Genomic DNA, 15,432 nt, shown 5'->3' with positions numbered 1-15,432 from the left:
AACAGAGTTTAAGATGTCATACACCAACCATCAGGGAAAGGGGAACCTAGAACAGAGCCAACTCACACAAGCAAAATGTTCACGTGAAAAGGCAGATAAAGGATCCCTGACACATTAAAACATCAGCTGCTCTTTGAGAAGCAACAAACAAATAATAATCATAATAAACTTGATTTTATTTAGCATATTTAAACGTGGCTTCTCAAAGCGTTTTACAGAACACTTTACAAACAATAGCTTTAAAAATCAAGAAACAAAGTCAAGAAGACCCAGACACACCTCATGCAGTAGGCTTACGGATACCGAACTGGTGTCAGTCCTGAAAACAGAGGAGCTTGCAGAGGTTTCCTGACACACACAATGCAAAACCACAGTACAACACAATACAATTAATTCTAACATAGGACCCAGCATTCAAAAGATAACCAGCATGCTATGGTATATAAACTAGGATTGGGAAGAAGTTCCATAAATGAAAGTGTAACAGCTGAAAGGTACAGAACAGCTCCTTTAAGATGGTGTCTGGGTACCACCATTAAATTCAATTCCTACATCACAGTGCGTGATTAGGTACCGTTAGAGGGAAGTGTACAGTATCTTCGGCTAAGTAGAGATACTCCATCCTGAAGGGGCAGTGCGGTGGCACTGTGGCTAAGGATTTGTGCCTGTGGCTGTGCCACTCTGTAACCTGCAGCCAGCAGAGGAATCCTACTCCGTTGGGCCCCCGAGCAAGGCCCTTAAACCCAGCTGCTCCAGGGGCGCCGTATAAATGGCTGACCCTGCGCTCTGACCCCAAGCTTCTCTCCCTGTCTGTGCTAAAGGAGCAATCGGAGCTCTTAGTCTTTTGTTGACATGTGCTTTTATTTGAAATGGAATATATTGATGGAGAAAAGGACAGGAGAATCTTTAAGTAATTGTCAGAAAGGTAAATCCTGTCGGTTGCAAGGGTCTACGTCATGCTGGCATGCAGTTGTTAAATGCACCCAGTCTTTCAGACATGCCTAAGAAAAAGGGGAAAGTGTAAAAACAGATAAGGTCATGAGATCTGCTTTATTTTTTACCATAATCAGGGAAAATCTCATTTCAGGAAAGCAACAGACTTGAATTCATGCTCATTGGGGGTAAAGTTAAAAGAAGAAACTCTCCCTCTGGACTACAAAAATATTTATACCAGAGAGTATTTTTTTTTATTTTTTAGGCCAACTGCTGTGAGTTGCCCTATAAACTACTGGATAAGCAAAAAAACAGACTAGAAAAAAATCTTGTCCTGTTAATTATCATGGATAAAACCATTTCCTAGTAATGGTTTAGATTAAGGATGCCATCTTTGCTAATCAATGAGCATTCTGTGTGTCATTATTTTGCCATTAACAATGCATTAGGGAAGTACTGCATTAGTCAAAGAGAAATAAGCATTGCTTGTCAGCAATATACAGCTTTCTTTTACAAAACAAATCCAATCCCACATCAGATTTCTTGACTTAAAATAACTACTTTGGTTGTGGTTCACCACAATGAATTTACTCTCCCTGTAGATTTACTATGTTTTCAATCTTTGTCTGAGAGTCAGTTCCTTCGACAGAAACTTTTGTTCCAATAAGTATAAATTTGGCATGATGACAAAGTGTGCATTCATGTGGAAAGAGATCACTCTAGCTTATAATAGAGGAAAGTACTTATCAGCTTTTATACTTAGCCAGAGGACAACTGCTTCATTGGTAGAAGTTTTATTTAACTTCTGCATGAGTTGACAGCAGGACAAACAACTTATTTTCCCATGCACAATAAAATTCAATAAATCATAAGAACTGGTACTTGCCTTCAAGATTCAACCGAAGGACCCCCACAATATAGTCTTTGACTGCATCAGCACTCCAAACCTCTACTATCCACCCACTGGCACCATGATTCCAAGCAAGCCAAAGCCCCTTATAAATGATCTCCACACAGGCCAGGATCTGGTGACACCAGGCAAGGGAATGCAGCAGTGCCAGAACATTTTAAATGTAGCCAGACCAACCAGTGAGATACATCTCTTCTGCTGTGAAAGGACCTAACCTGTGAAGACTCCCACAATGTTACCAGATCTGTCCACAGCAAGCCCTAGACAGGGATCTTCTATTGTAGTTCTCTATCTCCATAAGATGTGGTGTAGCAGGACTAAAATACACTTTGTTGAAGAAAATTTAGGTGGGTCATTCAAAGGTTAGGATTTCTCTATGCAAATTTTGTATTACCTCAAATATTGTCCCAAGAAATGGCCTGCAATATTCTGAAACCGCAACATTCAAGTCACTATTCCATATATTGTACTAGGCACTGTTACACCATCAGTAGCTTTTGTAAATCTCACAAATTGGCCTTTGTGTATCCTGCCATTAGCAGAGGGTGGGTTTTTTAGATTTTAAGCCTACTTTATATATCACATGTGGTTAAACGCATGAAGAATTCTGAATGTGCTCATTGGGAGGTATTGGGAATATGAGACGGCAGAGCATCAGTTCTAATATTGGACGAACAGCGGAATAGGGGCTGTCTCAGGAGCAGTCATAATTGTTTTAACACTGTGCATATTGATAAAAAGCTTTAAAGAATGTTTGTAGATTTTACATTCTGCGGCATTTACAATAAACGTCTAAAATCTAAGCAATTCTAAGAAAGGCTTACAAGCTGAGAAACCAGGAAGGTACTGTAGCTATGAGAATTGTCAATGGCTGCAAGAAAGGTAGAGGATTAAGGGAGATCCACAGGGAACAGATGTGATAGAAGACTGTAAAGCTGGCTAAAGCTGGAATGACGTCTGTGGCCTCGTATGGCAATTAAGAAGTGCTAAACCATTAGCAGTGCATTACTACAGCAGATAATATAATAAAAAGAAGAAATAGGCATGATCGCAATCATAATTTGCTACATTTTTGACAATAAACACAACAACAGAAATCAGTCCTGAGATTTATGGACCCTAAGAGCCTATTTTAAAATTAAGCCATAGCACACGGCGCCCTAACCAGAAGAATCTAAGTGTCTACGTCTCTGTTGATTCTGGTTAGTTCTTTAATTACAATCCTGAAAATATAACGGCATTTTATCAAATGCATAATTTATTCATATTCACATTTACAGTAACAATTCGATCCTCTCCAGGGTACACTGAAAACTATGGGACTATTGGCAAGACCGTAAAAGCAGAAATCGCCCTTAATTAAAAAAAAAACTCACTAATGGATATCGTCAAAAGGATGAGTCAGAAGAGGGTATAGAGCGGGGTTTTATTTACGGTGTAACTTGTCTTTGAATGAGACAACTGATCGTGAGACAAGGAATCGTGACCATTCTTAAATAGTACACGTTTTCTGAATGACAAAGGCAACAACAGTAAAACGTGAGTCTTATCAAAATGCGTAGTGTAATATTTGACTTAATTATTATTATTATTATTATTATTATTATTATTATTATTATTATTATTATTATTAATTTTACTTCTTTTCCCAAACCATAACTTTGTCAGGCCCTCTAAGTTCAACTTTAAGTGGGCCTCGGTTTCGTTGTAAGCCATTTGCTTACTCCTTATTCGATATTGTCTCTTCGATATTGTCTGTAGTTTCCTCTGTGTATTCGGCATTGTAAACTTGATACAAGCTTTTTTCATTGTTTGACAGGAGATTCTCTCGTGCAGTATTCAGAAATTCCACCTTTAAATCCAAACCCGAGAATGTACGGATTGACGTACAGTATCCCCGTCCATGCCAACATGCAGTCATTAGTGTAAATCTCTGTAGGCTGTACTTCCAGACTCACTAACTTACTTCCACTCTCACACACCAGTATACTCACGTACTGTATTTTGTCGTATTAATGTATAGTAGCTGGCCAGTAACAAGAATGACTTCGGTTCGTCTAACCTGTTTGATACTACTCTATGTAAAACCATAAAAGGCGACCCCTTCACCCAGCAAATCACTGACATTTCTGTGATATGAATATAATACTATTTCATATAATAGAATCTATTTCATTATTGAACCGTGTATTGCGTTTATCACAGGGCTGATAAACGCGTTTAAAATGATCCAACTCTATCGTCTGATTGATCGCAGCGCAATTATTTCAAGTGATGTACAGCACCCTTAAATGCTGACTCGGATTTTAAAAAAGCACAATTAGCAACCTTACAGGCAGCAGGCAATCTATTAATTAACAGAGCGCATTAATGTAATTTACTTAGTATCTTTGCTGAACGTCCTGCCAGACACAGGGTATTCGCTCGTCATTCTGCTCCGTTTTTACATTTAAAGCTACAAAAGCAGACACTGCATGTAAGGAAACGTGTAGTTAAAGTGACGAAGAACCACGCCTTGCCGAATCGATGGTTTCTAAATGCGAGGGGCTCTGATCATGCAGAATCTGCGAAGCACGACCTTACACATTTCCTAAACCAGCTTGGTTTGAATCGGCAGACGTCTGAGGAAAAATGTTCCCGGTAACTTAATTGCAAAGTAGAAATAGAGGCAAATATAGCGTCACGTGCCTTAAGCTGTATTTCACTGTTTCATTGTTACAGCTTTACGGCTGTAAAAGGGAACGTGAAATACTTCCTGCAATTTCAAAGGAAATTAAAAAAATGCAGATCGCGACAAAAGCCTGACAACCAGTGCAGAGCAGGAGTCCCTGTCTAAATGACAGCGATGAACGCGGCAGCACGGCCTCGTGTACAGCTGGAGTACTCGTTTGTACCCCTGGGGGAAGGGAGGTGAGACGGACCGTATCTACCTCATACAGTATCTACATTCACTCACACTCGTACAGCGACTCAGATACAGCCTAGGACAAGAAGCGCCCGCCCTACCTATTGACACAGCAAGTCCTTCCCTGCAGTCCCAACACATGCAAATACAGAGCAGACAGTATTCAAATAGCAGCGGCACGCGTTGAGCCTGTTGGCACAAAGATTACCCAGACTGGCTCACACACCGCGGGAAGACGAGAGTAGTCAATGTAAAGGAGCCCGTAAAATGCCTTTTGGGATTAGTGATGGCCAGCTCAACGTGGTCGTGCCTCACTGCAATTCCCCCCTTCATCCTTCCAACTCGTGGCATGAACAAGAGGCGACTGAGCGAAATTACCGTTTCTGGTGAAGACCAGCCTGGAGCGTGTGGAGCTCTGCGTTGGCGTCAGTCACTTTCGCGAGCCCAGACAGGATCCTTTCGATATGTTCCCATTCTAATGCAGAGAAGGGAAAAGGTCCATATACTGCCCCGAGTTCCGCTCACTGAATTGTGCTCTTCCAGCACCACCAGTCTTGAACAGCTCCTTTGACGTCATACTGGCACGGAAGCCACGCCCCCAATGAGGTCTCGGCCAATCAGTCCAACTTTCTCTGTCACCCAGCTCTCTCCCACCTGATTGGGTGAAACCCGATATCACAGACCGAGATCTATAGTTAGGACCAACTTCACAGGGAGTTTGATATTTCTGGTTTTATAACTAAAATTAATGTTTTCATTTCAAGACGCCTCTCCTATAAATACAAATGACACAAATAAAGCACTGGTTTACAGGCTACCTTTCCCAAAGACCTGGAAACTCAACGGCTTAGACAGGGGACTACATTTCCCAGAAAGCAAAGGGAAGCTTGGTACACGGTATCCATAGCTACCGTCAACAGTGTTTGCCTTAAAGCGGAAGAGAAAAAGGTAAGGGTACTGTATATGGAAATTTCAATGGTGATATGAATAAAAAACTATATCACCTGCTGTGCTCCTAACTTTGTCCTTTACTATATACAGTAGGTATTATTTTAGTTTTATGATGTATCAAAAAAAGTGGAGTTAAACTGTTATGTTGTTATTGTTGTCGTTGTTATTGCAGTTTTTCTTACTCGCCTGGTTCTTTCAACTTGTAGAACCGTCTTTGTCCGTAATATTTATTGCATTCAACAAATGCAGTTCTACTCGTAACGGAATATTATGTTTATAAAGTTGAACTGCTTGGACGGTAGTACAATCACTGAACTAATTGTGTACCGCACGATACACTCCGTTTTTTAAATGTATATACGACAATAATATAGCATATTTTAGATCTATATTAATACCAGTATATTAATAAAAAGTAAGGACTCCAGACCAGCTTTGAGAACGTCCGTTAAAACTTTCTCGACACCTAATATTGTTTTGAAACGTGTTTTTTTTATCAATGTTGTTTTTTCTCTGAAGACATGAAAGTTGACACTCAACACTCTCTTACTCGTGGATCACAAGTGTAAAATTCTCTCTAAGGCATCAGCAACATGTAAATTGCATGGAAAAATAAGGATCTTTGGTAAAACGAGTTTTACATAAACTCGCGTCTTTCCGATCTCAGTAAATTGTACACTCAAAGTCCAGATATAGATGTCGAAAACATCTGAATGTTTAATCCTTATGCAAATAACCAATGGGTATTTTTTTTTACAAATTCAGCATAAGCATGTATTAGTCAAAAAGTGCATTAAGCATTTCCCTCTCTTATTTAGTCTGCTTTGGTGTCTCAATTAAATCAAGCTTACTGTTAGTAAATAAACTGTGATATCAAAGCCTTATTAAGTGGGAAGGCTCATGAGTCAAGATTTAGTTACGCAGAGCCTGCACTTCGATATGATTCAAGTGTCACATTTTGATATTCCAAAACATCAAAGGGATAGTAACAGTAGTTGGTCTGACAGTTGTACCACATTTTGCACAGTATGTCAATTAGACAATAGAAGAGAAATTTGACTAAATAATCTGTTCAAAATAATTGATTATCGTAAGACTAAATGTCAGTTTTTGTAAAATGTTTAATGCATCAGAATACAACAAAGTTTCTACAAAAATAATTTGAACAATGAACTTGGATTAGAAGAGCATAATATGTTAGAAAGTAGATGAGGCATTCTGATTGATTTTGCTCTCCTGCTCTTTTCATTGCAGATAGGTTATGATTTAATCCTGTCAAATCTTGAAGGATCCAGGAAATCAACCTCAGGATCTGTGTTGACGTTGGCATATACAGTACAAACCCAGCTTAGCTAGGTAGGTTTTAGTGTAAGACCACACACTTCTGCTTTTTTACAAAAATGATTTTCTGATATACTTTATTTGCAAGAACAATTTGGTGCGGCCAGGTTTTGCCATTTTGCCTGGGATTAAAAAAAGGCTTTTAGGGAATTACTTGGTCATTAGCAGCTCAATCGATCACGATATCATTGCATCACTGCTCTCATCTCAGTTGTTTTCCCTGACAGTGCCTCTTTGGCCACTCAGCTGATTTTATGTCTGCTGGACAGCTTTCCATCTCTCGCACATTTCTTTTCAAGTCCAAGTATCTGCTGTGTTTTAAATCAACACTGGACAATGATTTGTCCAGGGGACAGCAGGGAGTCATTCAGGGTGTGCAGGGAAACAAGGGGATACTTTTCACTACAAGTTTGTGTAAAACATCTTAAGCAGCTAGTGATTTTGATTCACTGCTGAATTTTGGCTGACTAAGATCATAGTGAATCTATTCAATTTATATAATTATTTATAGTGTTTTATAGTGTTAACAGTTTGATTTTTAACTGAAGGTGTTTATAAGGAGAGATTGCTTCAGGTAGAAAACAGACCCTCTGTTTTTGTCTTTGCTTTACCTCCAGACCTATAGTATAATGTCCACTGCCAGTGGTACTGTGCTGCATGTGCGGTCTGTACTTCTTGGAAGTTCCACTTCCTGGATTGTGGCATTTCTCTTTAGGTGTCATCCTCTGACTGACTCCTTTGCTTTTCACTCCTGACAAACGGGGGATTGGAGCGCAAGCATTCTGGAAGTATGGCACATTGTTCCGTGCTCAAATCATCTGCGATGCCTTAGTAGAAAATGCTCAGTGCTTAATTTTAATTTTATTTGTGTGTGCGCAACAATATATTTCACTCTTCGCAGCACAAAATGTAATTTGGTGTCTTGCCTAGAATCTTTGATTTGTGCTTGGCCGTGTGTAAGTTACTAATACTGCTGGTGAAGTAACTGTATATCATAGCTGAAAACGAAAACACTGGGCCAGCTCGGACTCTGCAGTACTGCAAAGTAAAGATTAAAAAAGTGCTGTACTGTCACTTCTGATTTATGCCAGAATGATTAGTATTTCCTTAACATTTTTATAAAATATGAATGTTACTTGATTACCATTAATGCACTGTCTTACTTGCTTTGGGGTAACTGTCAGATTCACAGTATTTCATCTGACAAAAGATGTGCATTGGGGTATTTAACTGGCAAACTAATTCAATCTATTTTACAATTAACAGATGCAGTTGTCAACTCTTCTCACATTTAATAGGTTCTATCTTAGTGAGGCTCAAAGCCAGTGATTCCCTTTGCTGCTTGTCAGCTTTGTAAGAATCTGACATCTTAATAATGTGTTAAAGCATTCCCCAGTAACATAACCTAACAAATATACACAACATGAGTCTTAAGTGTTTGGAACATAGTTACAGTACAACATTTAATCTGAATGTCTAATAAAAGCTACAAATTTCCAGCTACATTTAGAAATGTTACAGTATGTTATGTGCTGGGGTATCCCTCTCTTTGATGTATACTACCCATAGAAGTAAACCTCAGTGGACTGACAATTAGCTCGATCAACATCCAAACTATTTCTCTAAACAAGTGTAGTAATGAGCTTCTTTGGAAAACTAGCAAAAAGTTGCTGGGGTGAAGTGCATGGGGTCAGTGATTCTCAACCCTTGCCTTGAGGGGCCGCTTGGTTTTCATTCTTGAATTCTTGATCGAATTTTCTAAGTACTCTCTGCACTTTAAAAAATAATGTTTAAAACACTTAAATACAGTAGATAAACATGACATGGGAAAATGGGAGCTTACATGAAAATGGGATAATTATGGTTTTGTTATATTTAGTTTTTTATGGGTCATCTTGCCCTTGATTTTTGGGATGGGGGGCCAGAATGATAAGATGAAAAGCAGTGATGGGCATGGACACAGTGGAGCGATGCTGCCATCTTGCCTAGGACTCGTTAGAACTTTGAATCGTGGCTCAAAATTTGGGACATCGCCAGTGAGCCACGCCAATGGAGAGACTGTGATGGTATAATCTGAAACAATGGTTACAATTTGTCTAAGTGATTATTGCAGAACCGCTAAATTGGTATACAATACCAAAATCCATAAATGTAACTATCCACTACAGTACATCATCAAATCATTTAAGACAGGTATTGGATTCTGTTAGCCTAGGTTTTGTTGAATTGGATTTAGCAGTTATCTGGAAGTGGTTTGTGAAACCGTCTCTGTTTTTCAGAGATTTGCTGTTTGAAAGCTTGTTGCTAGAGCTACTATCCAGTTGCCATAGGAGAATGGTTTCGATTCATATTAAAAACTCCAGCACAATTGTCACTTTTTTTAGAAACATGTTTGAGTCTGCTTTTCAAAACTGTTCCATTATTCCTTTGCACCCTGGGAGTTACTGTACATATGAAGAGTGCTAAACTGACTAAACTACTTTATTTAATTGTAACTGAAGAATAATTATCATCCCACCAGAATTTAAATCACAAAACATGGAGTAGAAGTATTTAACAGATCCTTTGGGATTATTTGATTATACAATTGCATAAGAAGAATGCATAATCTTGATCTCAGTGCATAATAATGTTACCAAATGAATAATTTTGCATTTTCATCACTCTATCATGTCTTCAGTATTTGGTCTTGATATTTCGCTCAATTTACACTTCCCCTTAGGACCAATGCACTTAACATTCAAAGAGAGTGAACAAACATTCAATAAAGAAAGTCGTTTAAACACACCAATGTTCACTGCAGGTGAAGGGTACAGTACATACATTTCTAATTCTGTGTAGTGTTCTGGTCTTCACCCCATTTACATACATGTACAGTACACCACAAACCCAAGTCACAGGCAATAAATGTATCATGTTCCTCAGTGTTTTCGAAAAAGGAACAAGTGCTGTTATAAGAGGAGCACCAAACTGTATTTTACAGAGACCTTCCTCAGGGCTTGAGATGACACAGGAGGCATGTCTTTCCAAATATCCCCCCCCCAGTTATGATGTACATGTGTAGTTTTGATATTAAATATCGCATCTTATCAGATAATTTGTTTAGAACTGTCGTAACGAAGATGGTCTATTGTCTTGGGTTGACAGCTTTTTCATGCTGCAAAATGTTAATCTTTGTTGTCCTGCAGGCTTCTTTGGTACGGTGACAATCAGCACCTCGAATGGCAGAAGGCAATGTTGTCTGTTTTCCTGCTGTGGTCTTCAAACAACAGCAACAAGACAGTGAGGGTAATCAGAAGACATTTACTGTACTGCCCATTAGAGTGAACTTCCGTCAGTTACTCCGGATGTCTTCTGCACCATCTGTCGTTCCACAGGTAATATCCAGATTACATCTGTTCCAAGAAAGCCACTTTTGAAGCTATTATGTTATATAGAAGAGTTATTATTTTATAGAGAAGAGTCTATTAGTGGTTACTTGTACTAAGCCAACGGCCATTAAGAACCCCCCAAAAAGCAACAATATAATTTAAAATTTTCCAACATTTCCTTGGTCTCTATCTGCTGTGGAGGTGAATGTCTTAACAAATTGCTGCATGTCAGTGTATGATCCATGTGTGATTTTTTAAAAAATAGAAATACTGTATATATCGTAGTTTTTAACTGTTATATACTGTGGGAAGAGCTATGCATGCTCTTTGAGAAGACTAACACAAACCATGACCACGCGACTATTTATAAATGTAGGCATGCAGAATCCTCAAACTACATCGTCCCCTGAAAATGTTGAATAAGTTGAGTTTTGTGGACCTTTTTTCCAGAAAGCATAGTAATAAGTACTATGTCTTAATATAGGTCTGCATGTCATATAGTATACAGTTGTGAACTAGGACCCAGCCTCTAGAAAGAACATATGCATTTATATTGGCACATCATTGTATGGAAAGTGAAAAAAGGCCAGCAGAATGTTTTATTTTATGCATTGAATTCCAATTAAGGGATCCTTTGTGAAACATGTTTGCTGCATTGCTGAGTAGTGTGATGAGTTTTGACAGTTGCATTATCGAAAGGATAACATTGGTCATTATTGTAAGGAAAACAAAGAAAGAAAAACAAACTTTACAAAACACCAGGAGCCATAGAAGAAAGCATTCAGAAAACCTGAAAGAATGACAAAGTCAACCCACAGAGCTTTAATTATTAAATGGATAGTAACCTGGGCATCTCATTAAGAAGATGGAGTGGATTAGAAGCTTCCAGGGTTCAATAGTCCTGAGACTGGCGTTTCTCCATTTTTTGATATCCTGTACTATGGATTGTAGGCAAAACTGTTTACAGTATATATCAAAAGCAGTCTTGCAGAACAGATGTGTATTATTTCCCCTCAACCAAAAGTACTTAGCCCCTTCCTTATGCTGGCATATAATAGGAAATTTCATATACTGGCCAGAATTATACTTTCAACTCTATACAAGATACATAAAAGAGTAGTAGTTACCAAAATGTGTCTTGTTTCCACTGGGAACCTCTGTATTTCCTTCCCTGATCTCATTGGATATGGAGGTTTGTGTTGCTGGGACTTGTGGGGAGTACAGTTTAGGAGTACAGCACTGGATTTCTGCCACTGCAGGAAAGTCAGGAAGATGTCAAAAGAAAAAGAAAGATGTAATGAGGGGCAGGGATGACAGATGTGTAACTGATTGATGGAGCCAGGAGTGGTATGCAGGGATGAGGGGGATTTGTATCGAATTTGTTTTGTTCTGGAAAATAATCTGTTCACAAAATAATGGTGTGTTTCACATACAAGGAAAACCTTAATATCTAGAACTTTATATTGTGCAGTACAGGATAACCTTCATACAAGCACAAGATGCAGAAGTGCAATGAAGAAAACCAGGAGAATAATCCAGTACAGGACACTTGCACAGCAAAATGAGGCAGTCTCAAGCAGATCCATGGCTGGGGACAAGTGAGGGAAAATCTCCTGTATGACTTACATTTAGTTGACAGAAATGGTCAAATTAGGAGGTACTGTAGCTGTGCTGCAAAATGATGCAGTGATCTGTGTAGTTGTGTAGTTTCCTATAGCTTGATCAGTGTGTAGATGCTGCCTGTCGGCAGTGCTTTGGGGCTGTTCCCATTCCAGTTACACGCCTGGCAGACTGTCTAGGGTTGCAGAAGAAGTTTATGTGGTTTATGAGCTACTTATATTTGGGCCTGCCAGCTTTTAATGTGTTTTCAGTTTTCTCTACCTGCTTTTAAAAGCCTAATTAGACAAGAGAGGAATCAATATCTGTCATGAATATCTGGTGCTGATAAAACAAGCAAACAATCAACAAAACATTTTTCAAATTTCATAGTCTCTAAACATAACAGATTCCTTTACTCTTTTTGAAGAGGCTGTAGGCACTGACCAGTGCTTGTTTAAGAAAAAAGTGACCCACTATCTGGACAAGAACATAGCCTATCAAATAAAAAACTCAACACAAAATAGCATAGAAAAATGTAGGGTGGAATATTTGCATGTCTGCATTAAAGAAAGAGTTATGTAAATTTCAATCAGCTGATAAAGAGCAATGTATATACTGTACTTAGTACAGGTATGTACTGTATGTACTCAGTACATTGCTTTCAATTTAGTTGTAGAGTCACTGGCATTCTTCTGCTTGCCCATGGTTCGAAGTGAATGGCTTTGTTTGTTAACGCGTCCCTGTTGACACATAATAGCTAGCCCTTTATAGTGCTCAAACAGCATAATTGAGACAGTTCATAGCAACCGAGCACACACTAATGCTTTATTTGGCAAGTGTACAGTATGCTCTTATCAATTATAGAGTGGCACTGAATGCACTGTGGCACTGTAAGAAACAGCAGAAGCATCATCATACTGTGTATATTCATTCAACTGATCTGTACATCTTGCCATATTTTAAGCTAAAAGAAAATATTTACCTGGATCATTCAATGACTAGGATAATCACCTGTAAGGAACTGATGATCTCTTATTTCTGTGATTTTGTAAATTTACAATCTTAATTAATTGTGTAATTACGGAAGCCTAAATGTGATCTTCTATATCATGGAGATACATGAAGTGAATGCCAAGATACTGGCATGTCAGCATTAAACAAGTAGAGTACAAAACAAACGTGTGTAATAATAAAATTAAAAGTTTTCAAACCCAGGCCTGCCAAAGAACTTAACCACTTTAGTGAAGAGAAATTCTGTAACCAAAACAAAGTTGTCCAAGGAAGCGCAACCCATATTTTCAAGTCATAATCTACCTGTTTAAATATTTGATTAAAGTTTACTGTGTGGTGTCTGAAGCATTGGACTAGTAGCACAATTGAAAGTAAATCATTTTTCAACATTGCAAAATTTAATGTTAGAAATGCAGAGTTTGACCACATACTTTTCTTCCAAGATAAAACACTGAAATAATAACAAATAGTATTGTCTCTACTGCTACCTACTGTGAGTTCTACATACTGTGCAGTGATATGTAATACTAAGTATTATCCAAGCTGATATATCAGGCTTCTATGTACAAGTGATAAAAGAAGCCCTGCTAAACAGCCTGACATATTTGAAGGTTAGAACATTGGTATTTAAAATTGAAGGTCCAAAGCCCAGTTTGTTGTAATAAAGCATCCTGCTTTCTTAAATTTGAATGCCACTGTTAGAAAAATAAACTTTTGTATCCTTTTTTAGCTATTGAATGCAACAAGACATACAATTGGAATTGAAAAGACAAGCACTCACCCACAAAGATGAAGGGAGATATGAAACATAGTAAACATGTGTGACAAATATGCAGGAAACTGCAAGGACATGATGTTCTGTGGTAACCAGGGAAATAAAATTCTCTGGATGTATAATTATCAGTGTGTGAGTTTTCTATTCTGAGTGAGAAGTGGTGTTGCAGTATATTTTTGTGTACCTAAAAGACAAGGCTTAAATGAATAATAATAAAAAATCTTTACTGATCTGAGATATGAGATATTATGAATAGTTAAATAACCAGTGGAAATCACTTTAATACCTTTTTGTTTGTCACTTAATTTCCGCTGGAGTGAGCAGCCAGACGTATTATCACGGCTCAATCATGTCCGGATTGTTATCACCGCCAGCTCCAGAAATTACAGGAGTAATGGTCTAATAATGGGAATTCAGCTCCTGCAGCAGCACTCCACAGGGAGTTGAAGATCAGCTCTTGCCATTGATGATGCATTTTCCATAGTAATTCTATTTCTGTTCTTTATCTTCCCAATTCGTAATTCTTGGTTAAGATCCACCATTCTTGGTTAAGTATCTAGTACCCACCTGGTGTACAAAAGAACTGAAGGTTGGCAGTGCCCTCTGAAGTAATTGGAAGTCAGATTCTGTTTTCATTGGGTTTAAGCCACCTCATTGAAGAACAATTGAAATGGATACAGGAGCAAGAGTCCTTGTCTCATAAGATTAATATATATATATATAAGTATATGCATGTAGACCTACTAGATTAGATGTAGTGATTGGTATTTTATTGAACCCTTTTGTACGATGACCTTTCTTATCAAAGCTTTGCAACGCCACTTTTGGTTGTGTTTGAACTTCTGTGTTGTAACGGATGACTGCCTCAGCCAAATTGTTTGTATTGAAATGGAACAAGAAGGTTCAGCAATACTGTCCCTCTTTTGTAGTTTCATTAAAGCTCCAGAGCTAAGAACCAGTTTTAAATGTTTTAATGTGCAAGTAAATGCCAGTATCATTTAGCCATATGTTAATTGTAATTCTATAATATCTATATATCAATATTATTAATTATTGTAAAAATACTTGCAATTAGCAATTAAAAAGCATAGAAGCTATTAAAGGTTTTAAAATAGTATTTGTGGCCATCATATTAAATCTCAAGTGCATGCTAAATTAAATCTTGAGTGACAACTTGCAGCTGTCACAGTATTAATGTTTAATTTATGTTACACTAGGCAATCACTGTGGGTATCATATTAATTGGCTTAGCAGGTGGGCAGTTTCTTGGTGGTTGCTTATGATTTGGGAGAGTTTGGAGGGACAGTTTTTAAGGTTTTTAGCCTTTCACCATTTGCATAGAAATTAAACTTGAAATAATAAAAATTAATAATAATGAATAAAATAATTCCTTACACTTATATTCTGTAGTACTCTTCTGGAATCTCTGCTCAAAGTTCTGTACAGGTACAGTAATGGGGACTCCCACCCACCACCACCAGTGTGTCCCCACCTGCCAGTGTGAATCAGAGGTTTAACACTCAAAGAGGATTATGTGTTATACTGCACATCAAACTTTAAATTTGCAGGGTCATATTTGGATCATAGGCTGACGTAGGGAGTAGTTTACAGCAGTGGAAGATTACCTATGCAACAT

The 15,432-nt window shown here is 38.1% G+C and overlaps 2 protein-coding genes across 7 annotated transcripts in view; one reads left to right on the top strand and one right to left on the bottom strand.

The window, feature by feature from the left end:
• Positions 1-5,313, bottom strand: part of smpd3 (sphingomyelin phosphodiesterase 3) — a 79,945-nt gene extending 74,632 nt beyond the window's left edge. For both annotated transcript variants that reach the window (XM_088613722.1, XM_088613721.1), the window contains exon 1: positions 5,127-5,313. The gene's annotated coding sequence lies outside the window, so the exon portion shown is untranslated. The remainder of the gene's footprint in view (positions 1-5,126) is intronic.
• Positions 5,314-5,507: 194 nt separating this feature from the next.
• LOC148644368 (uncharacterized) overlaps positions 5,508-15,432 on the top strand; it is a 38,264-nt gene continuing 28,339 nt past the window's right edge. Inside the window, exons 1-3 of one of the 5 annotated variants that reach the window (XM_088613697.1) lie at positions 5,508-5,696; positions 6,954-7,055; positions 10,229-10,417. In XM_088613697.1, coding sequence (XP_088469823.1) covers positions 10,262-10,417 — 156 coding nt within the window. In that variant the 5' untranslated portion in view covers positions 5,508-5,696; positions 6,954-7,055; positions 10,229-10,261. Of the gene's footprint in view, positions 5,789-6,953; positions 7,056-10,228; positions 10,418-15,432 lie in introns of all 5 variants that reach the window. The other 4 variants (XM_088613695.1, XM_088613696.1, XM_088613693.1 and 1 more) reach the window with 4 other exon arrangements.

This window comes from Lepisosteus platostomus, chromosome 20 (genome assembly GCF_059453375.1).
Source record: "Lepisosteus platostomus isolate fLepPlt1 chromosome 20, fLepPlt1.hap1, whole genome shotgun sequence".
In the NCBI taxonomy this organism is placed as follows: domain Eukaryota; kingdom Metazoa; phylum Chordata; class Actinopteri; order Semionotiformes; family Lepisosteidae; genus Lepisosteus; species Lepisosteus platostomus.
Note: the sequence above shows the minus strand (reverse complement) of the source record. Positions and strands in the feature narration are given on the sequence as shown.